General features: G+C 64.5%; 1 protein-coding gene across 8 annotated transcripts; it reads left to right on the forward strand.

Annotated features, from left to right (window-relative positions):
* Positions 1-4334: 4334 nt before the first annotated feature.
* On the forward strand, positions 4335-21025 carry TSPAN32 (tetraspanin 32). 8 transcript variants are annotated; one of them, XM_079787628.1, is made up of 9 exons: positions 4335-4449; positions 5320-5434; positions 6035-6132; positions 12356-12430; positions 16934-17035; positions 17604-17690; positions 19195-19278; positions 19460-19551; positions 20524-21025. In XM_079787628.1, the coding sequence occupies exons 1-9, from the start codon at positions 4377-4379 to the stop codon at positions 20692-20694; spliced, it is 897 nt and encodes a 298-aa protein (XP_079643754.1). In that variant the 5' UTR covers positions 4335-4376; the 3' UTR covers positions 20695-21025. The 8 variants fall into 8 exon arrangements, with proteins under 8 accessions (XP_079643754.1, XP_079643753.1, XP_079643751.1 ...); XM_079787629.1 differs by having other exon boundaries at positions 4362-4442; XM_079787625.1 differs by having other exon boundaries at positions 4346-4449; positions 19195-19551.
* Positions 21026-21490: the final 465 nt, after the last annotated feature.

A 21490-nucleotide genomic window follows, 5' to 3' on the forward strand; every position in this document is an offset into this window, starting at 1 on the left:
AATCAATGGAAAAAAATATCCTCGGTGCTCTAGCCGGTGTGGCTCAGTGGATAGAGCGCCGGCCTGCGGACTCAAGGGTCCCGGGTTCGATTCCGGTCAAGGGCATGGACCTTGGTTGCAGGCACATCCCCAGTGGGGAGTGTGCAGGAGGCAGCTGATCGATGTTTCTCTCTCATCGATGTTTCTAACTCTCTATCCCTCTCCCTTCCTCCCTGTAAAAAATCAATAAAATATATTTTTTTAAAAAATATCCTCGGGTGAGAATTCAAAAAAGAAAAAGAGATCAGTAGAGGGTAGCAGGTCCCAGTCTGTTGAAATGTATTCGTTCACTCATTCCTGTGGAGGAGAAAGCCTTGTTGGCAGTAGACGTAGAAGATGACGACGTAGAACCTCGCCACCTGGAATCACAGCACGGGGGTCCCCCCTCAGCCACGGGGACACATTCCCAGGCCCCAGGGGAGGGCTGAGGCCACACATGACACCGAGCCCTATGCGGACTCTGTGTTCTCCCACACGCACATGCCCGCGATGACGTGTCATTTACACGCGAGGCCCGGTGGCGTTCCCAACCACAACCAGGAATAGACAGCGCCGTCCTGGCAACGTGCTCCCGTAAGAGTGATGTGGACGGGCCTCCCGCCCTCGCCATGCTCGCCTCGTCCCGTGATGCTGGGAGGAGATACGCTGGCTGCCTACGTGAGGGGAGGCAGGGAGAGGACGCCTTGGGCAGCAGGAGAGCGCGCTGACCTCTGACCCTGGGGATTGGCCAGCATCGCTGCTCTCCTGCTCCGGGGCCTTGGACCTGAGCAAGGGGACAGACTTCTCCGGAGGAGTGGGCGTCCGCAGAGGCGTGCCACTGGGGACGCGAGGTCTGTGGGGGGCCAGCAAGGGCGGAGGGCCTGTCTGACGGACTTCGGAGGGGAAGCGCCGTGAACAGCTCGTTGGAGGACGAGGGGGTGGGGTGCCCCGGTTCTCGGCGGCCGAGTTAGCCTGGTGCGGCGACCGCCGATCTGATAAGCGCGAGGCCACCGGGTGACTCACAGGCGGGGAACGTCTGCGGCCGGGGGCCCCCCGGATGGACGGGGTGAGTCAGGCCCGGCGGGACGGAACGGGGCCTGAGATTTCGTCAAGTCGCTCCGCACGGCGAGCTTCGTGTGCGTGCGCGTTGTTCATTCTGGGATTTTGCACCTCATGCTGCCGGGCCACGGTCACCCTGGCTGACCGAAGCACCGCAAAGTGCAGGTCACCCATGGGCGCTCCGACAGTGAGGTTGTGAGGAGCAACGGGACACAGACACGGTCCTTCCCCACAAAATAGGAACGACAGGGGCCAAACGTTCACGCCAGAACATGTGACATGGACACGGGCGTGTCACACAGCCGGTCGGGGTTGGCCTGCTGTGTGAACGGTGGCCAGGCCGTGATCAGTGACCTGGGTTCCCCCTGGGCCCTCTGTCCCTGGACCCTCCGGGACCCCGCGTCACACCGGTCCCCACGCCTCCTCGGGCCGCGGGGCTGGGCCGGGCCCTCGGGCTCCCTGGTTGGCTGACGTGGGGTTTTGAGGAGACGGGGCCGTGTTTGCAGGACGCGCTCTGTTGGGGTTTGTGCCACGATTCGAGCGGGGTTGTGGGTTTGGGGGAGAACCCAGGGGTGCCCACACGCTCTCAGCACAGCCTGCCCCTGGCGGCTGACCCTGACCGCCTGGCTGAGGCGCGCTGGTCAGGTTGCGCCCATCTGTCCTGCACCCCCCCCGAGGGGAAGGAGGCCCCAGGCACAGCCCCAGGGGTGCAGGGGGGCCCTCCCCAACGGGGTGCCCAAACCCAGCAGGTGGGGTGCTCTTGCACGGCCACTGGCCGCTCCCTCCCCACTCTGAGTCTCACCAGCCCTCGTTCACGCCGGTGGACGCGGGCATGTGCGCGCACGGGGTTCCGGTCCGGTCCGGCCTTACCCAGTTTTGCACAAATTCTTCCAGTTTGGGCCACTGGGAGCTCTCATTTGCCTCCTGGGGCCACGGTTTTCAATTAACCAAATGCTCATTGGCTGATGGGGGGAAACAGAGAGGACAAGGAGGTCCCTGGACAGCAAATAACATGTTACACACATGCAGATGTGCACCACACATGCACACTCACAGGTAAGCACACACGTACACAGGCACACACACGAGCATGTGAACACGGACACTCAGATGTACGCATATGCACATGCACACACATGAGCATGTAAATACATGCCCACATGCACACTCACAGGTGCACACACATGCACACCTATGCGTATGTATGCACACATGCACACACAGACACACACGGGCACATGAATACATGTACATGAACATGAACACAAAGACGCACACTCATAGAGCACGTGAACACATGCACACATGTGCACACACCCACAGCTGCACACATACTAACACGGGTATGTGAACACATGCACACACATGCATACTCTTCCAGGGGCATGTGAACACATGCACATGCACTCACACATGCACATGAATATGTGCGCGCACATATGCACACACACACGTGCACACAAACACATGTACACTCCCACTTGCACACTTTGAAGCCCTGCATTTCCTGGAGATGAAGACAGGAGGCAGCCTAGGCCTGCTCGGGTGGGGCCTGACCCTCCGCCGGGTCCAGGGAGGGGACGGGACTCTGTGCACCGGGCCAGCCTTGGAGCTGCCGCTCTGCCTCAGGGCCCTCCTGGCCCCCACAGGCCGCCCCGGGGTGGGGGGTGGCCACCGCAGGTGTGCAGGGGAGAGGGCGGAGGGGCTGAGGGTCGGGCAGCGCCAGTGGCTTCCTCAGATGCCAGTGCCTCGTGCAGAGCGGGTGTGGGGAGGGAGGGCGTGGCTCAGCTCAGAGGACAGATGGCTGGTACCTGGGACCTGCCAGTGGGCACGGAAAGGGTCCGTGGTCAGAGGCCTGGTCAGTTCCCACGTGGCCGGTCACTGGGGAAGCCTGGCTCTCTGCCCACAGGGGGGTTGGTGCCACTTGGGAGGACACTGGGAGGTCATCTTTGCAAAGTGCCGAGCACACAGTAGGTGCTCAGCACACAGTAGGTGCTCAGCACACAGTAGGTGCTCAGCAGAGGCAGGTCAGGGCCCCAGGCCCGGCTCTCACTCCAAACGTTTTTCTCCAGACTCGGCGCAGACTCCGTGGGCCGCGCTGCTCTCCTCCCGAAGTACAAGTGGGCAGACCCGCGCCCGTGGCTCGTCCCCGGGGAGAGGTGCTCAGGCCCAGCCCCACCGCCCACGCCCTGATGCACCCTCCGGTCACAGCCGCGCCCAGCCTGGGCCACGCCCGGGTGCCCCCTGGGGCAACACCACAGGCCCGTGGCGGGGGGTCCCCTCGTGCATCCCCACAGTGCCCGACGCAGGAGAGAGCTCCAGCCCCAGAGCCACAGGCGGCCACACCCCATGCGGCGGCCCCCTCCCCACTGCGGCCGCCCCCCATGCGGCCCCCCCCATGCGGCCACACCCCATGCGGCGGCCCCCTCCCCACTGCGGCCGCCCCCCATGCAGCCCCCCCATGCGGCCCCCCCATGCGGCCGCCCCCCACAGCAGTGGCCCCCTCCCCACTGCGGCCACCCCCCACGGCGGCCGCCCCCCACAGCAGTGGCCCTCCTGCAAACCCGCCAGGCCTGGGCCCAGACGGTGGCTTCACCGCCTGTCCCCCCCCCCATGTAGTCCCAGCGGCCCACTCAGCACGGCCCTCCCTGGGGTTCCATCGGAGGCCCAGGTGGGTACGAGTCAGCCCCCGCGTGCCCTCAGGACGGCTCTGCTCCAAGGCACCCATCCTGCCTCTGAGGCGTCGCCAATCGAGTTCCCTTTTCAGAAATGTCGTTGTGACAAATGTCAGAGCAGACAGCTCCTCCAGGGTGGGGGCCCCACTAGGCCTGCCCCCAGGCCCCCCCAGAACCCCCCAGGACCGAGGCCGGGTAGGACTCACCGGGAGGGCCGGGCTCTGCTCACACACTCCCGCGACGGGGAGCTCACCCCCTACCCGGGCGCCCTCGCCTACTCACCCACCTCCTCCCCAGGGGTCCTGTGCCTGCTGGGCCGGGCCTCTGATGCCTTCAATGCCCTGGTGCCCTGGGCCGGGGCTGGGCAGCAGGATGGCAGAGCCGGCCACCGCCCCGCCCCTTCCTGCCCGCCCTTCCTTCCGGGCACCCGCTCAGTCCTCAGGGTGTGTTGACAGATGGGCGGGCACCGTCTACCTCCTGGGAGGGCAGCTGCGTCTGAGGTCCCGCCCAGCTGAAACCCCAGGGGGAAGGGAGAGGAGGGGAGGGGAGGGGAGGGGAGGGGAGGGGAGAGAGGAAAGGGGAGGGAGGGGAGAGGAGGACGGGAGGAGAGGAGAGGCGACCACCATGGGCCCTCGGAGTCGAGTCAGGGTGGCCAAATGCCAGATGCTGGTCACCAGCCTCTTTGTCCTGGTAACAGGCAGGTTGGGTGGGAGGGGGGCGGCTCAGGGGAGAGGGTGGCGACCGTGTGACTGGGCCTCCAGCACAGTGGCTCCCCCACATACACCAGCCCCATGGACACGCACCCAGGTCCCTGGTGGTGGGCGCCCAGGAGTGACCGTTGGGGTGGGTGCCCCTGTGGGTGGTGTCTGCCCCCCCCCCCCACCGGACAGCCCGACGCCTGGAGGAGCCTGGGGTGGCGGGTGCACTGGGGGTGGGAGTGACGCCTGGGGGTTGCTGTCACAGTGGGGACCGGGGCTGGGGGGCCCACTTCCCCCTGTGCAGAGTGAGCCAAGGTCCCTGGTTGTGTCTTTGGGGGGGGGGGGGTGAGTGTGTGTATGTCAGGGGGTCTGTGTGAGTGTGTGTTGGGGTGTGTGTGTCAGGGGGTCTGTGTGAGTGTGTGTTGGGGTGCCTGTGCGGGGGGTATCTGTGTGTGTCAGGGGGTCTGTGTGTGTTGGGGTGCCTGTGCGGGGGGTATCTGTGTGTGTCGGGGGGTCTGTGTGAGTGTGTGTTGGGGTGCCTGTGCGGGGGGTATCTGTGTGTGTCAGGGGGTCTGTGTGTGTTGGGGTGCCTGTGCGGGGGGTATCTGTGTGTGTCGGGGTATCTGTGTGTGTCGGGGGGTCTATGTGTGTTGGGGTGCCTGTGCGGGGTTATCTGTGTGTGTCGGGGGGTCTGTGTGTGTTGGGGTGCCTGTGCGGGGCTATCTGTGTGTGTCGGGGGGTCTGTGTGTGTCGGGGGTATCTGGGCAAAGGCCTCCCTGAGACCACCCAGGGGAACACCGGAGCTGAGCCTCTCGTATGGGTGTTCCATGGAGGCTGGAGGGAGCCCCACGCTGGCTCTGCCCCCCCAGCTGCTGGGCCTCCTCGTGGCCACCATGGCGGCTCTCACCTACTTCGGAGCCCACTTTGCCGTCTTCAGCCGTGTGTCCCCGGAGGGGTCCCCCTACCCGGCCCTGCACCGCTGGGGTAAGTGAGGCCCGGGGGGGGGGGGGGGGGCGGGACTGGGACAGGCAGCGGGACCGGCCGCAGTGACCCGGAGGGGGTGTCCCTGCAGAGGGGGGCTCAGCCCTGGGGGGGCCTTGAGCAGCTCCCAGGGACAGGGTCCCTCCAGGGCTTGACCTGAGGTGAACGCACCCAGGAGGGGGTGTGGGGGACACTGAGGCCCCCGGGCTGGTGACGGCCTCAGCCCCAGGCCTACGCCCCCGGGCCCCACGCTTTAGCCTCAACCCTGAGCCCTAGCCTCCTTGCAGGAAGCCTGGGTCTGGACTGATAAGCGGGCAGCCCCACGTGGCCACCTGCTGCTCGGGCGGGGGGGGGGGGGAGCGGGGGGGGGGGTGCATGTGGCTCCAGAGGCTCCAGCCAGGAGGGCAGGAAGCAGAGTGGGGGCAGGGCCTCCTCCCTCCCTCGGGCCCTGCTGAGTGTGGGGACGGGGTTGTGGCAGGAGGCACGTCCCTGCCTGATAGGGAGACATGGCTCCCCAAGTCCAGCACCCACCCCCCCACTTCGGGTGGATTTCACACCAGGCTCTGTGCACGGGGCACCCCTGACCCTCCTCTCTGCACCCAGCCTTCTTCGCAGGGATCAGCCTGGCCGGGCTCCTCGCCCTGGGGGCTGTGCTGAGTGCTGCAGCCACTGTGCGGGAGGCCGGGGGCCTCATGGCCGGGGTGAGTCCTCCATGCCCCGCCCCCAGCCCCCACCCCCCAGGAGGGAATCAAGAATGTCAGGACTGTAAGGCCTGGGAGCCTGCCTCTCCCCACAGGGGACTGACAGAAACAGAGACTTTAGGGATGTGAGCCCCCCCAGGGCCCCTCCCCCTGGACACCAGGCAGGCCCCTCCCCCTGAACACCAGGCAGGCCCCTCCCCCTGGACACCAGGCAGGCCCCTCCCCTTAGACACCAGGCAGGCCCCTCCCCTTAGACACCAGGCAGGCCCCTCCCCTTAGACACCAGGCAGGCCCCTCCCCTTAGACACCAGGCAGGCCCCTCCCCCTAGACCACAGCCAGGGCCCCTCTGCCCAGGCCAAGAAGCACCCCTCCACCCAAACCAGTCAGGGTCCCCCTCCGTGGGCCAGCTCCCCCCCCCCCACCCCACCCCCCACCCCCGTCCTGCCCTCCTTCAGGGAACCACCTGGGCCCATGAGAGGCAGCGTTGGCCACCCAGGCCCGGGCGCCTTTCCCGAAGGCCGGGGGGGGGGGGGGGAGTCCGGTTCTGTTAGACGGAGGCCGTTTCCTCTCCGGGTAGAAGAGGCCAGGCGAGGCAGCAAAAGGCGCCCCTGCCCGGCCATCACCTGAGGCCTGGGTCTGAGCAGTCGCCCCAGGTGGACTGCACCCCGGCTCCTCCTGAGCCCCACACCGCCCTGTGCAGCTATCCGCGGGGCCTCCCCAGCCCCCCAGCCCCCAAGGCCCCACAGCAGTGGCCTGTGTTGTCCCCAAACCTGCCCACCTGGGTCCCCACAGACCCAGCTCAGGCTCCCCCTCTCTCCCCTGCTCCCCCAGCTACCGTCTGGCGCGTGTTCAGTGCTCGGGGTGTATGGGGTCCAGCCCCCACTATTCCAGCCAGGAGGCCCCTGCTTTGCTGTGGAAGCCAGCGGGGAGAGGGGCTGGGCTTCCCCAGGCGGGTCTGAGCCCCAGGGCTGTCCGGGTTCTTGCCCCGCCTGTGCCATCCATGTTTGTTGAGTGACCCCTGGTCGTAACCTTCTCCAAGGGCAGGGACAGGGTCACCCCCTGGAGCTGCGGCCCCAGCCCCAACCAGGGCCCATGGGCAGGGCAGGGCCGGGCAGGGCCAGCTGGGTGTCGCCCTGACTCCAGCTCATGCAGAGCCCAGGGGAGCAATTCTCAACCTGTGGCACCCGGTGCCCAGCAAGTAATTTAAGAATGCCACATCTGGCTATTAGGGGCACCGACCTCTGTCCCTAAGGTTGTCAAATAAAAAATAAAAATGACAATGGCGCCCAAGCCGGTGGGTAGAGTGTTGGCCTGCGGACTAAAGGGTCCCTGGTTCGATTCCGGCCAAGGGCACATGCCTGGGTTTCGGGCTCGATCACCCCCCAGTAGGGGACGTGCAGGAGGCAGCCGCTCGATGATTCTCTCTCATCACTGATGTTTCTATCTCTCTCTCTCTCCCTTCCTCTCTGAAATCAATAAATATATATATATTTACTAGGTGTACCAGTTAATAATGCGGATTTTTTTCAATAGATGGAGTTACTCGTATGTTGATATATATGCGATTTGATATGTGTGCTATTTTGTTGGATTGACAAGAAGCTTCAAAACTTCATATGTCAAATTTTCTGAAGGTGTTAACATCATAGATATTTTTACGCTTAAAAATGTCGAATTTCATGCCAAAAAAGAGCATTTGCGGAAAGTTTTAATTCATTATTTTGAAGAAAAGTGCTGCTGAATACTTCGGGAAGCTTATGGTGAACATGCTCCATCTCAAGAGACTTGTGAACGCTGGTTTAAACGCTTTAAAAGTGATGATTTTTAATGTGAAAGACAAAGAACGTCCAGGTCAACTGAAAAAGTTTGAAGATCAACAATGACAAGCATTATTGGATGAAGATGCGTGTCAAACTCAAAAACAACTTGCAGAAAGATTAAATGTTGCTCAGCAAACTATTTCTGATCATTTACAAGCAATGGGAAAGATTTTAAAGGAAGGAAAATCGGTGCCACATCAACTGAACGAAAGACAAATGGAAAACCGAAAAGTCATCAGTAAAATGTTGCTTCAACAGCACAAAAGAAAGTCTTTTTACATCGAATTCTGACTGGCGATGAAAAGTGGATTTATTTGGAGAATCCCAAATGCACAAAATCATGGGTTGATCCAGGACAACCATCAACATCGACTGCAAGGCCAAATCGCTTCGGAAAGAAGACACTGCTCTGCGTTTGGTGGGATCAGGAAGGTGTGGTGTATTATGAGCTTCTTAAACCAGGTGAAGCCGTTAATATTGATTGCTACCGACAACAAGTAATCAATCTGAACCACGATTTGATTGTAAAATGACCAGAATGGGCCAGAAGACACGGCAAAGTAATTTTACTTCATGATGATGCACCATCACACCCTTCAAAACCAGTTAAAGACACGTTAAAGGGTCTTGCCTGGGGAGTATGAACCCACCCGCCGTGTTCACCAGACCTTGCTCCTTCAAATGACCACTTGTTCCGATCGATGGCACACGCACTTTCTGAGCAGCACTTCAAAACGTACGAAGAAGTGGAAAATTGGGTCTCTGAATGGCCTGCCTCAAAACAAGAAAAGTTCTATTGGGACGGTACCCACAAATTACCTGTAAGATGGGGGAAATGTGTAGCTAGCAATGGACATTACTGTGAACAAAGCACTTTTTAAAAAATATATTTTATTGATTTTTTACAGAGAGGAAGGGAGAGGGATAGAGAGTTAGAAACATCGATGAGAGAGAAACATCGATCAGCTGCCTCCTGCACACCTCCCACTGGGGATGTGCCCACAACCAAGATACATGCCCTTGACCAAATTGAACCTGGGACCTTTCAGTCCAAAGGCCGACACTGTATCCACTGAGCCAACCCGGTTAGGGCTGAACAAAGCACTTTTGATGTTTCTCTTGAAATTATCGTGTTTTCTTTGATTACAAAATCCACATTATTAACCGGTATCCGCATTATTAACCAGTATCCACATTATTAACCAGTACACCTAGTTAAAAAAAAAGACAATGGCCAACACAGCAATAGCCATCAGGTGTGGATGAATCAGAATTATACCTTTATATTTCTTGTCAGATCGGCAAAATATATCATGTTTTTTGGTGTGCCGCAGAATTTTATTATTTTATGTGCCATGAGGTGAGAGAGGTTGAAAATCGCTGACCTAATCGCCGAGCCAGGAGCTGGAGGGAGGGAAGCCAACCAGGCAGTGGCCTGTCCCCCCAGAGGGGAGCCCTCAGGTGAGGGGCCAGCCAACAGGGCGCACAGTAGGGCAGGCTGCCCGCAGGGGGCAGAGCCCGTGTGGAGTCCTGGGGAGGAGGCCTGCAGAGGCCAGCAGCGGCCACCAGGGGGCGACGTGGTGCTGGCTTAAGGCAGCAAACCAGGTTTCTTGTCTGGCGAGCTCGGGCCTGTTCTTAGCTCAGCCAGGCACCAGGGTGTCCCCAGCTCCCCTGACCCCTGACCTCTGCGGGCAGGGGTTCAGGCAGCACCTGGGACGGCAGCAGGGCTGTTCCGGGGGGGGGGGGGTGTCCCGTCCCTGCCCGCGGCCCCCAGTCTGGCCCGTGGGTGCTGGACCCCCTGGCTCTCAGATACCTGCTCACTAAGCTGCCTGCGTGCATGTGCGTGTTGTGTCCGGCATGTGTGTGTGCGTGTGTGTGTGTGTGTGTGTGAGCGTGTGTGTGTGTATGTGTGCACGTGCGTGTGTGTGTGTGCGCGCGCGCGTGCGTGTGTGAGCACATATGAAGCAGCTGGGGAGCGGGGAGATCTTTCCCAAAGTGACAGGCGCCCGGCGGCCCCCCTTCCGGCCCCCGCCCCCGGCCTCTCCCCAGAGCGGCCTCCGGGACAGGAAGCGTGCGAGCCTGCAGGCTGAGCCCAGCGCCTGCGAATGGCTGGAGGGAGCCATGTCCATGTGTTTCGGGTTTTTGTTCAGAACGAGGAGGAGGACACCCTGGCCACACCAGCAGCCCGAGCCCTGGGGAGGCCTCAGGGGTCCATGGCCCATCCTCGGCCCACAGCCCCTTCGGCAGGGTGGCGGGAGCCGTGGGTGGGGGATGCTCGCTTGGAGGAAATGCCGCTGCCCTGAGCTGGCTCGGGGCCCCCAGCCTGGGAGGCAGCCTGGAGCGATGGGTTCCAGATGGGGAAGGCAGCCCTCAGCCAGCCAGGGAGGAGGAGGAGGCGGCAGAGAGAGGAGGAGGAGGGAGAGGGAGGAAGAGGAGAGAGAAGAGGGGAGGAGGGAGATGGGGAGGAGGGAGGAAGAGGAGGAGGAAGGAGAGAGAGGAAGAGAGGGAGGGAGAGGAAGGGAGAGGAGAGAGAAGCGGGGAGGAGGGAGAGGAGGATGGGGGGGAGAGGGAGGGGAGGAAGGAGGAGGCGCCCTCAAGGCCGCCTGAGACGCAGGGAAGGGGGGGGGGCTGTCTACATCAGGGCAGGGTGGGGCCCTGCGCCCACACTAGAGTTTGGGGGCTGGTGGGTGGTCCACCCTCTCACAGAGCCACCCCCCAACGCACACGCACACACACGCACACGCACGCACATGCACACGCACACGCACACACACGCACACACACGCAAATGCACACGCACACACACACGAGCCATTTCTCTGCCCGCCTGGCCTGGCCGGTGTCTGTGTGTCTGTCTGCATCGGCAGGCACCTCTCTAGTCGATTGGCCATGGGCTCCCGAGTGTCTCCCCCACGCGAGGCGCAGGGTGCCCGGCTGTGGGCCGTCCCGGAGGGAGGGGGATGCCGTCAGCCCAGGCAGCCACTCCGTGCGCCTCCCTCGGGGTGGGGGAGGGGTGCCGAGTGCTGCTGGGGCCTGCGGGCCTGCAGACACGGTGTGTGTGGTCAGTGGCCGGGCCGGCCGGGCCGAGCCGGTGGTGACCCTCTGCACGGCCCCCCAAAGGGCTCAGGGCACCAGTGCGTTGTCAGGGGGGGTCCCCGATGGGCAGTGGCTTCCGCAGGCTCAGAGGCCTGACCCCAGATTGGGGCAGAGAGGGAGGCATGGCCGGGCCCAGCTCTCCGGCGGCTGCCGCCTCCTCCAACACGGGGGTCCGGGCCGGGGTGAGAGTTCGGGGCCCGGGCCCATGGCCACGGGGAGGAGCAGGGTGTGACGAAGGGAGGGTGTGACCTGGGTGGGCCCCCCCTGGCCCGAACTGCCCCCACCTGAGGGTTGCGGCCCGGGGAGCCCAGCTGCAGAGGTTTCCAAAAACAAACCAGCCCGGCTGGCAGGGCTCGGGGGCTGAGCCTTGACCCATGAACCAGGAGGTCATGGTTCGATTCCCCGTCAGAGCACGTGCCCAGGTTGCGGATTCCAATCCCCCGGGTGGGGTGTGCAGGAGGCAGCTGATCCATGACTCGCATCATTGATGTCTCTCTCTCTCTCCCTCTCCCTGTCCCTTCCTCTCTGAAATCAATGAAGATATATTTAAACAAACAAACAAACAAACAAACAAAAGATAAGCCAGCTGTCCCTGCTGAGGCTCGGCCACGGCAAGGGGCACGTCCTCCCAGGCCCAGGCCCAGGTCCAGGGTTAGGGTCAGGGTCAGGGTTAGGGTCAGGGTCAGGGTCAGGGTCAGGGTCAGGGTCAGGTTTAAGGTTAGGGTCAGGGTCAGGGTTAGGGTTAGGGTTAGGGTCAGGGTTAGGGTCAGGGTCAGGGTTAGGGTCAGGGTCAGGGTCAGGGTCAGGGTTAGGGTCAGGGTTAGGGTCAGGGTCAGGGTCAGGGTCAGGGTTAGGGTCAGGGTCAGGGTTAGGGTCAGGGTCAGAGTTAGGGTCAGGGTTAGGGTCAGGGTCAGGGTTAGGGTCAGGGTCAGAGTTAGGGTTAGGGTCAGGGTCAGGGTTAGGGTCAGGGTCAGGGTTAGGGTCAGGGTCAGGGTCAGGGTTAGGGTCAGGGTCAGGGTCAGGGTTAGGGTCAGGGTCAGGGTTAGGGTTAGGGTCAGGGTTAGGGTCAGGGCCCTCCCGGGGCAGTCGCAGTGGGCGGGGTCAGTCAGGCCAGGGATCCCCTCCGTCCTTGGGCCAGGAGGTGGGGGTGGGGTGGGCACTGCCAGTGACAGGCCCTGGGAGCCACCGCTACCAATGGCAGCGGGTCCGAGAAGGGCCCAGCTGCGGAGGGCGGAGCCTGTGCGCCTGCCCCGGGCGTGGGGAGCGGGGCTCAGGGGCTCCTGACCACGTGCCCCCCTCTCCCCAGGGTTTCCTGTGCTTCGCGCTGGTCTTCTGTGCCCTGGTGCAGGGGGCCTTCTGGAGGCTGCGCCACCCCACCCAGGTGAGTGCCCCTCGCCCCCCGCCGAGCGGAGGGCCAGGGCTCCTCCCAGCCGTCACTGAGGAGATGGGGGGCGGTTGGGGGCCACTGTGGGGCCCTGGGGGTGGGGTGGGGGCAGCACCTCCCAGGAGAAGGAGGGGAGGCAGGTACAAGCCTTGGACGCCCCCCCCCGACTAGGGACCCTCATTCCTGCCCCCTTCTGGCCCAGGAAGATGGCTCCCAGGAGTTGGGGGAAGGGACAGGGGGAGGGCTGTCCCCCTCAGGGGTGGATTTGGGGGGGAGGCGCTTTCCTGAAGATGCACTGAGGGGTCTGTACTCCCGATGGGGCCCTCGGGGCGGTGCCGGGGCGCTGGGCGGAGGGCAGAGGGGGTGTGCAGGCCTCGCCCCTGCCCCGGGCCGACCTGCCTGGAGCCGGCTGCCAGGCGATGGGGGCGGAGTTCGTGCTGTGTGCTGTGTGCCGCTGGGTGTGTGACCACCCTCTCTGGTCCCTGCTCTCCGCACCCTCAGAAACCGGCCCTGTCTCCCTCGAGGGCTCCCCGGAGTCTCCGAGGCTGCGTGGCCAGGCCTTGGAGTGTGGCAGTCACCCCGTGTCACCCCGAGTCTGTGCATGGGAGGACACAGGCCAAGAGGGGGAGGAGCTCACCCCTCAGAGCCCAGGGCTCATTGCCCCAGGTCAACGCCTCCCTCCCTTCCCTGCCCAAGGGTCTCCCCAGACGGCCTGCCCCCCCGGCATCACTCGGGGTCACACACCCGTGACCAGATTGGGAAAGGACACTCCCCGGCTTTTGGAGGCTCGAAGGCCCTGAGAGGCGGCCATGGCTCTCGGCGGGGCAGGCCAGCCGTCTGGCTCGGACCTGCGTTGGGGCTCACGTCACCCATCCCCCCGGCTGCGGTCTGGGTCACAGCGTGGGTGGTCCCGGTCCAGACAGCTGCCAGGGCGCCCTGGGGCCCCGCCCAGCTCTCCTGGGGTGCCGCAGCCCCCCCCCCTCCTCTCGGACTCCGTGTCTGCAGCCCCGGGGGAGTCCCTGCTGCAGGGACGGGTCACAGGCCGCCGACCAGCTGGGGCTCCGCCAGAGCAGGGGGTGGTGAGAGCTGAGGGCTCCCAGCTGGGCCTCTTCCCTGTCCCACCCCTGCCACCATCCCCCACAGAAACCGTCCTGGCCTGGCCCGGGCTCTGACCGACACACGGGGTCACTTTGGGGCCATTGTTGGATGGACCCACCCGCCGTCCGGGCGGCCGTGTGAGCGTCCAGGCCCATGTGGCACGAGGGGGCCCGGGTGAAGGAACTGGCTTCAGAGCCCGGGCTCGGCCTCCCCAGAGATCCGGCTCGGGGCGGCTCATTCCCCTGATGGGGCCGTTCCGTCGTCTGTAAGAGGCACTGCTACATGGCGGGTGAGCCAGTGCGTGTGCGGGGGCTCAGTGGGCCCCCATCAGTCCTCCCGCATATGGGACTGTGGGGTTTGGTGCCAGGGCCTGGGCAGGCCGAGCCTCCCTCCTGTGCCCCCACCTAGGGACGTGGCAGGCACCGTGGCCTCGGGACAACCTAGCCCAGGGGTCCTCAAACCTTCTAAACAGGGGGCCAGTTCACTGTCCCTCAGACCTTAGAGGGCCGGACTATGAACAAATTCCTATGCACACTGCACATATCTTATTTTGAAGTAAAAAGACAAAACGGCAAAAACACCCGCATGTGTCCCGTGGGCCGTAGTTTGAGGATGCCTGACTGGGCCAAAGAGGTCCAGCCAGACTCCTTCACCCACAAGGTCCTGTGAGCAGGGATGCTGTCTGCTCCGGGGGGTCCAGAGCCTAACCCTAACCCTAACCCTAACCCAACCCTAACCCTAACCTTAACCCTAACCCTAACCCTAACCCTAACCCTAACCCTAACCTTAAACCTAACCCTAACCCTAACCCTAACCCTAACCCTAACCCAACCCTAACCCTAACCCTAAAACCCTAACACCCTAACCCAACCCTAACCCAACCCTAACCCTAACCCTAAAACCCTAACACCCTAACCCAACCCTAACCCAACCCTAACCCTAACCCTAAAACCCTAACACCCTAACCCAACCCTAAAACCCTAACACCCTAACCCTAATCTAACCCTAACCCTAACCCTAACCCTAACCCTAACCCTAACCCTAGCCCTAACCTTAATCCTAACCTAACCCTAACCCTAACCCCAACCCCAACCCCAACCCCAACCCTAAACCCTAAACCCAAACCCTAACCCTAACCACCCTAACCCTAACCCTAACCCTAACCCTAACCCTAACCCCTATCCACCTCCCCGCCTCCCCCTAGGGGCCCCTAACGTATCCTGAAAGAGGGTCAGGCCAGCTCATGCAGGGCCCCCCTACAGACAGGAAACCCCAGCACAGAGGAGGCCGCGGCCACGGCTTCCTGTGGCCCGAAGCCAGGCTGCAGCCCCGGCGGTGGGGGAAGGGCCTGGCCGGCGCCCAGAGCTGGCGAGGCCAGTGGGGACGGTGGCCGTGCAATGAATGCCGAATGAGAAGGCGATTAATTACGCCGGCCGCAGCCGGAGGGCCGCAGCCGGAGAGAGAGCCCAGCGCGGTCCCCAGGCGCCTGGGAGATGAACTGGCGGCTCCGCTGAATAATTCATTGGAGGAGTGAGTGCGCCGAGCGGCGCTGTCCTCCGCTCCGGGTCCGGCCCCGCCCCCACCTCACCTTGGGGCCACTCTTCTCCCGACTGTCCCTGGGGCAGCAAGGACTGTGGGCCCCATGAGCGGGTTTGCAGAGCCCCCGCAGCCCCCACAGCCCCCCCCCGGACCTCCCCCCCCGCAGGTTTAGCCGACAGTGGGGGTTGGGGCACAGCCCAGAGCTGCCAAGCCCAGGCCCAGGGCCGGGAAGGGGGGACGTGGACTCCCCCGGTACCTGACCTGAGATGAGGACCCACCCTGAGGGCACCCCTGGAGCTCTGGAAGATGAGCTTAAAGTGAGGCGCCCTGGCCGGGAGCACCCAGAGGTCAGCACCCGCAGCCTCCACACCCCCGGGACACGGTGATGGGGGCGGACGCCCAGGCCTGCAGGGAGAGCCCAGCCTGGCCCCCGACCGGGCCCGGGGCCTTGGGCAGGGGACGTGGGGACGGCCGCTCCAGCACAGCCACAGCCGTCCCTCCTGGCGGTGTGACCGTGACACGCTGGCCCCGGGGCCCCGGCCTCGTGGGGCAGGGCAGTTGGTGGGGGCGGGAAGCAGGAGGGGGTGTCCCAGCCGGCCTCCTGGCCACAGCCACCTGCCCCGCGGGCCCAGGCCAGCTCCACCAGGGCCCATCGGCACCAGGAGCTCCTCCCACGAGGACACAGTGGCCCGGCAGGTCCCCACCCTCATTTCCCTGGGACACAGGGGAGTCAGGGCCCCCAGCCAGGCCCTCCAGCCCAGGGTGCTGCCCCTCCCGATGGGGGGAAGGCAGCGGCTGGGTTGGAGTTTGGGACGACGCAGAGCGTGTCTCACAAGGAAGGTTAATTAGCGCCGGAGCCGTGTTCCGGACAGAAGTCCATCTGGTTCCTATTGGGCTTCGGAAAATGCTGGTCCCGACAGCCCCACTGCCCGCCTGCTGGCTGCCCCAGCCCTCCAGGGGGCAGGGGGAGGGGCGGGGGCTGCCCCTCCTTTCCGAAGGGCGGGTGTTAGTGGCCGGAGCAGGCATGGGTGTTCCGTTCACCCCAGCCCTTTGGGGCACCCCGTGCACCCGTCAGCATGTCCCAGCTCAGTGTGGCGTGGGGTGTAGGGCGGTGACGGAAGGCTCAGGTCTCTGTGGTGGGAAGGGAGGCCTCAGAGGGCAGGGGGATTCAGACGCCTCGCCTGGGCCAGGAGACCAGCACCCAGAGCAATCATGGAAGTCTCCCTGGAAGAGGCGAGATTCCAGTGTGTCTCTGACGGAATAACATGGCCAGGGGAAGGCATTCCGTTTGGGGGGGCAGCATGGGCCAAGACACAGCAGGGCGGTTAGGTGGGTGGAGGCAATGAGGTCAGGGTGCCGGGGAAGGCAGAGCCCGGCCAGGCCCATGGTCCCTGGATACCCTTCTCCTCTGTCCTCTACCCACGGGGTTTGGTTGGCCCGGAGCTGGCCCTGCAGGCCCGCGGCTTCCCCTGGCCAGGAGCCCGGCTGCTTGGGCTTCCTGAAAGGCACGGGCATCCTGGGGAAATGGCCAGAGCACCTCACGCGTGGCCACTCTGCCCAGGCCCGGCCCTGCCTGCCCCCCTGCCCGTGGCCACAGACAGAGGCAGCGGACACCCCTCGGCCAGCCCTCCACACTCCGCAAGCCCAGAGCTGGGGCTCTGGCTTATCCTTCAGGGCCCCTGGGAGCAGGAGTGGCCTCAACAGCCATTCTCGGGGTGGGGGAGGTCCCCACAATTGAAGTCTGGGGGAGCCACTGTGACCGGGAACCTAGGCGAGTCGGGGAGCTCGCCTGGCGGAGGGAGGATGGAGGGGACGGGGGGCCGGGCCCGCTCTGGGGGCCTCATGGAGACCCTCCGGGTGCAGGTGGAGGACGCCCTGCTGGACACCTACGACCTGGTGTACGACCGGGCGGTGACGAGCCCGTCCAGCGCCCGGCGGCAGGAGCTGGAGGCCATCCACGACACGGTGAGTGTGGTGGGGGGCCCGCCCCCTCGCGGGCGCCCCTGGGCCCATCAGCCTCCCCAGGTGGCCCGTGGTCCAGAAAATGGGCTCGGGGCGGCCCCCAGCCAGCGGCCCGGGCCAGGGGCTGAGCCGGGGTCCCAGGCCACAGGCCACAGATGCCGCCGGGACGGGAGCTCGGGCCTCCTCCCTGGGCCCGGGCGGGGCCGCCACCGAATCCGTGGGTCCAGAACAAAGGCAAGGCCCCCTGTCCACAGTGATGGCGGGTCGCAAGCCGCGGCTGGCACGGCGTTAAGCAGGCCCGGAGGCCAGCCCTGACCCGGCAGGTGATGCCCACCAGGCCGGTGGGTGGTGTTAGGGGCCCTCCTTTGCCCCTGGGAAGCCGCTGGGTAGGCGGGGGGGGGGGGGGGGCAGGCTGCCCAGTGCCTGGTGCCTGCCCCCCCACACAGAGGCAGTTGCCCCAGCCCTGTCCTGGTCTCTGCCTGACCCGGCCTCGTCCGTTGGTCTCTGTGCCTCGGTTTCCCATCTTCGCACAGGAGCCCGGGTCCTGAGGCCCCTCTGTCTGTCCTTGCAGCTCCTGTGCTGCGGGAAGAGCTCCCCTTCCGGCCTCCTGGGCAGCGCGGAGGCCGACCTGTGCCGGGGGCCGGAGGCGGCCACACAGGTGAGCGGGAGGGCCCACGCGGGGGGCTCAGCCCCCGACCAGTGCCTCGGCCCCCCCTTAGCCTCCCCCAGGCCCTGGGGGACCAGCCCCTGCTGGGCTCGGGGAGGCCGTGGAGGGAGAGGAGGCTGCAGGGGGCGCTGGGCGGGCATGCCTGACCCCGCACCGGCGGGTCCTCCCCCACTGGACGCAGCCCCGTGCTCCATCACGCCTTCATTCCTGCAGCTCCCAGCTGGCAGGCTCCCCGGCCCGGCGCAGCGCCAGGCGCCAGTCCCCGCCCTCGGAAGCCTCCAGAGGCGCGGGGGGTGGAGGTGATCAGGGCTGAGGGTGCAGAGCAGAGGCGGTTAGCCTGCGGGGGGCGGGGGGGGGGGACGCAGGCGTCCTGAGGGCCCCCGGAGGAGCCGAGGGCATGCCCGCCGGAGGGCCAGCTGCACCAACCTGGCTGCAGAGGCTCCGGGGAGACCAGACGCAGGAAGCCTCCTTCCCTAAGGCCTAGAGCGGGCCTGGCACCGCCCCCCTCCCCCCGCGGCCCCGCGGCCCCCCCTCCCCGCCCCCCTCCAGGAAACAAATCCACCCTATCGCTGGGCTCCTGGCCGCCCTCCAGGAAACAGACAGGAAGATGCAGGGCCGGGGAGGAGGCGGCCCCAGCACCTTCCCCAGGGGCTGCCTGCCGGGAGGGGCAGGGCTGAGAGCAGGAGGCAGGTTCCTGCCCCCCAAGGAGAGGTGAGGCCTGTGTTGCTCAGGCCTCCGGATGGGGACAGGGCAGCACAGGAGGGGGCACGGGCGCTGGGCCTGCCGTCTGCAGAGCCACCCCGGCGGGGAGGGCGGGCAGGCGGGCACGCGTCCTGGACCGCGGTCTGCCCAGGGCTGCCTTCCCAGAGCCGCGGGCCTCATGGAGAGACGGTTGATTGGGGTTCCTTTTCTTTCTTTTTAAATATATTTTTATTGACTTCAGAGAGGAAGGGGGAGGGAGAGATAGAAACATCCATGATGAGGGAGGATCACCGATCGGCCGCCTCCTGCACGCCCCCCGACAGGGATCGAGCCTACAAGTCCTGACTGGGAATCGAACCGTGGCCTCCTGGTTCATAGGTCGATGCCCCACCACGGAGCCACGCTGGCCGGGCTAGGGTTCGTTTTCCCGAGGGGCACCCCGGCCAGGCTGCAGGGCTGCGCCCGGAGGTCCGGGGTGGCTTCCTAGGGGGGACAAACCTGGGTGCCGCTGCCCCCCCAGGAGCCAGAGGCCCCGACGTCGAGGGCAACCGAAGTCACCCCGATACCAAGTGTGAGCGGGGCGGGGCTCCGGCCGGGCGAAGGGCCCAACACAGCAGGGAGGCCCTGTCGGGGGAACGCGTGGGCAGATGGACAGACAGACAGACAGCCACCAAGTCAGCCTCCCCCTCCCGCCTCACCCCACTGCCCGCCCTTGCCTTTGGCCCCGGCGGGCACTGCAGGCCCCTGGCACGGCGGAGCGGGCGGGTGGGCCCACCGTGCTGCCTCCCTGCAGGACTGCCTGCAGGGCGTCCGGCGCTTCCTGAGGACACACGGACACATCGCCTCCACCCTGACCGGCGTGGGCCTCGCCACCATGGTACCCGCGCCCTCCCCCGCCGCCCCTCCCACCCCCAGCGGAAAGGGCAGGGCTGACCCCAAGCAGGTGGCCTGGGGTGGAGGTCCCGCCTCTCTCCCTCCCCTAGACAGGGGGGGCCCTGGGGAACCCGGGGAGGCGGGAGCCCCTCCCGGAGCCGCTGGCCCAGGCGCCGCCCTCCCAGGTGTACGCCATGCTGCTCAGCTCCTTCCTCTGGTTCGCCATCCGCTCCGGCCGCAGCTTGGACCGAAGAGGGACCTATGCGCTGAGGCCTCGGTAGGCGCCCCCCCCCGCCCCGCCCCCCCGTCTCTCCCCGCCCCCCCCCGCCCCGCCCCGACCCCCGCATGGACCCCAGAGCCAAGGGCCAGGCTGAGGTTCTAGGCCACTGGTCGGCAAACCCCATTAGTCAACAGAGCCAAATATCCAACAGTACAACAACTGAAATTTCTTTTGAGAGCCACATTTTTAAAACTTAAACTTCTTTTTTTAAAAAAAATATATTTTATTGATTTTTTACAGAGAGGAAGGGAGTGGGATAGTTAGAAACATCGATGGGAGAGAAACATCGATCAGCCGCCTCCTGCACACCCCCCACTGGGGATGTGCCCGCAACCAAGGTACATGCCTTTGACCGGAATCGAACCCGGGACCCTTCAGTCCGCAGGCCGACGCTCTATCCACGGAGCCACACCGGTTTCGGCATAAACTTAAACTTCTTCTAACGCCACTTCTTAAAATAGACTCGCCCAGGCCGTGGTGTTTTACGGAAGAGCCACACGCAAGGGGCCAAAGAGCCGCAGTTTGCCGACCACGGTTCTAGAAGACCCCGGCCACACACAGAGAGGGGGGGGGGTCGTTGGGGAAGGTGCCAGACCCACATGCACGCCACTCTACGGCCCGTCTGCGGGCACAGGGACCGCCTCCCCCTGAGGGTCCCCAGCCGCACCAAGACCTGACCTCACAGGCGCCCTGGCCCCCAGCACCGTGATTGGTGCTCCCGGCCCCCCGATTACAGCCCCGGGCAGGGCCTGTGACCCTGGGCACCCCCCGGGCTCCCCAGGCACGGGGAGCAGGGAGGACGCAGGCCCAGCAGCCAGGCAGCCCCCCTCGGCTCGCAGCCAGCCCTGCCGGCCACGTCCTCCACTCACCCCGCCCGGTCCCTCCTGGCCAGGGGGTCCCCTCGCTGCCCCAGCACCTCGCCTGCCCCTCCGGGTCCCAGAACGGCCTCCTGGCGCCTCTGCTTCTCAGAGCCCGAGGCCGCCAGCCCCAGGAGCCCGGCTTCTTCAGGCGCTCTGCGGGGAGCCCCGCCCTTCACCACCTGGACGACCTTTGGGGCTCAGGACGACCCTCGGGGGACCCTCGGCTGCTCCAGGACAACTGATGTTGCTTCACAGCCGGGCCGCCCCGTCCCCTCACTGAGCTGCGAGCCGTGCCCTCCATGCGGAGGTGGGACAGGGTCGGGGTCGGCCTCACGCACAGACTCAGTGGGGCAGGCTGGGAATGGAGTCCCAACAGGGCAGCCAGCCCTGGCCGGCGTGGCTCAGTGGATAGAGCGTCGGCCTGTGGACTGAAGGGTCCCAGGTTCAATTCCCGTCAAGGCACAGGCCCGGGTTGTGGGCTCGATCCCCAGTGGGGGACATGCAGGAGGCAGCCGATCCATGATTCTCTCACCGTTGGTGTTTCTGTCTCCCTCTCCCTCTCCCTTCCTCTCTGACATCAATAAACATATTTTTTGAAAACCCTGTAAAAACGTGTATGGCAGCAGGAAGAGACATTTTGGCGGGAGCTATGGGCTGCTCCTCCCGGGCACGGCCCCAAGGTCACGTTCTCTCGGTCCCCCCACCCCCTTTCCGGTGGCGTGACCCCGTCTTCGTTGCAGAGGGAGCTGAAGCATGAAGACCTTCATTTCTCTGGCCCTGGCCTTCCACCAACCTTCATGGCCAGGGGTGCAGGATGGGAGGGGGGAGACCTTGGGGACCCCTCCTCCCACTCACACTAAGTAGTAACACCCCACTTCCTCTTGATTGCACCCCACCGCTGCCATCACTGTGACCCTTTTAGGGTCTCTTTTTTAAAAAAATTTATTTTCAATATTTTTATTGATTTCAGAAAGGAAGGGAGAGGGAGAGAGAGATGGAAACATCAACGATGAGAGAGAATCACAGACCGGCTGCCTCCTGCACGCCCCGCACTGGGGATCAAGCCCCACAACCCT

The sequence above is a fragment of the Cnephaeus nilssonii genome (assembly GCF_951640355.1).
Source record: "Cnephaeus nilssonii genome assembly, chromosome: 13".
In the NCBI taxonomy this organism is placed as follows: domain Eukaryota; kingdom Metazoa; phylum Chordata; class Mammalia; order Chiroptera; family Vespertilionidae; genus Cnephaeus; species Cnephaeus nilssonii.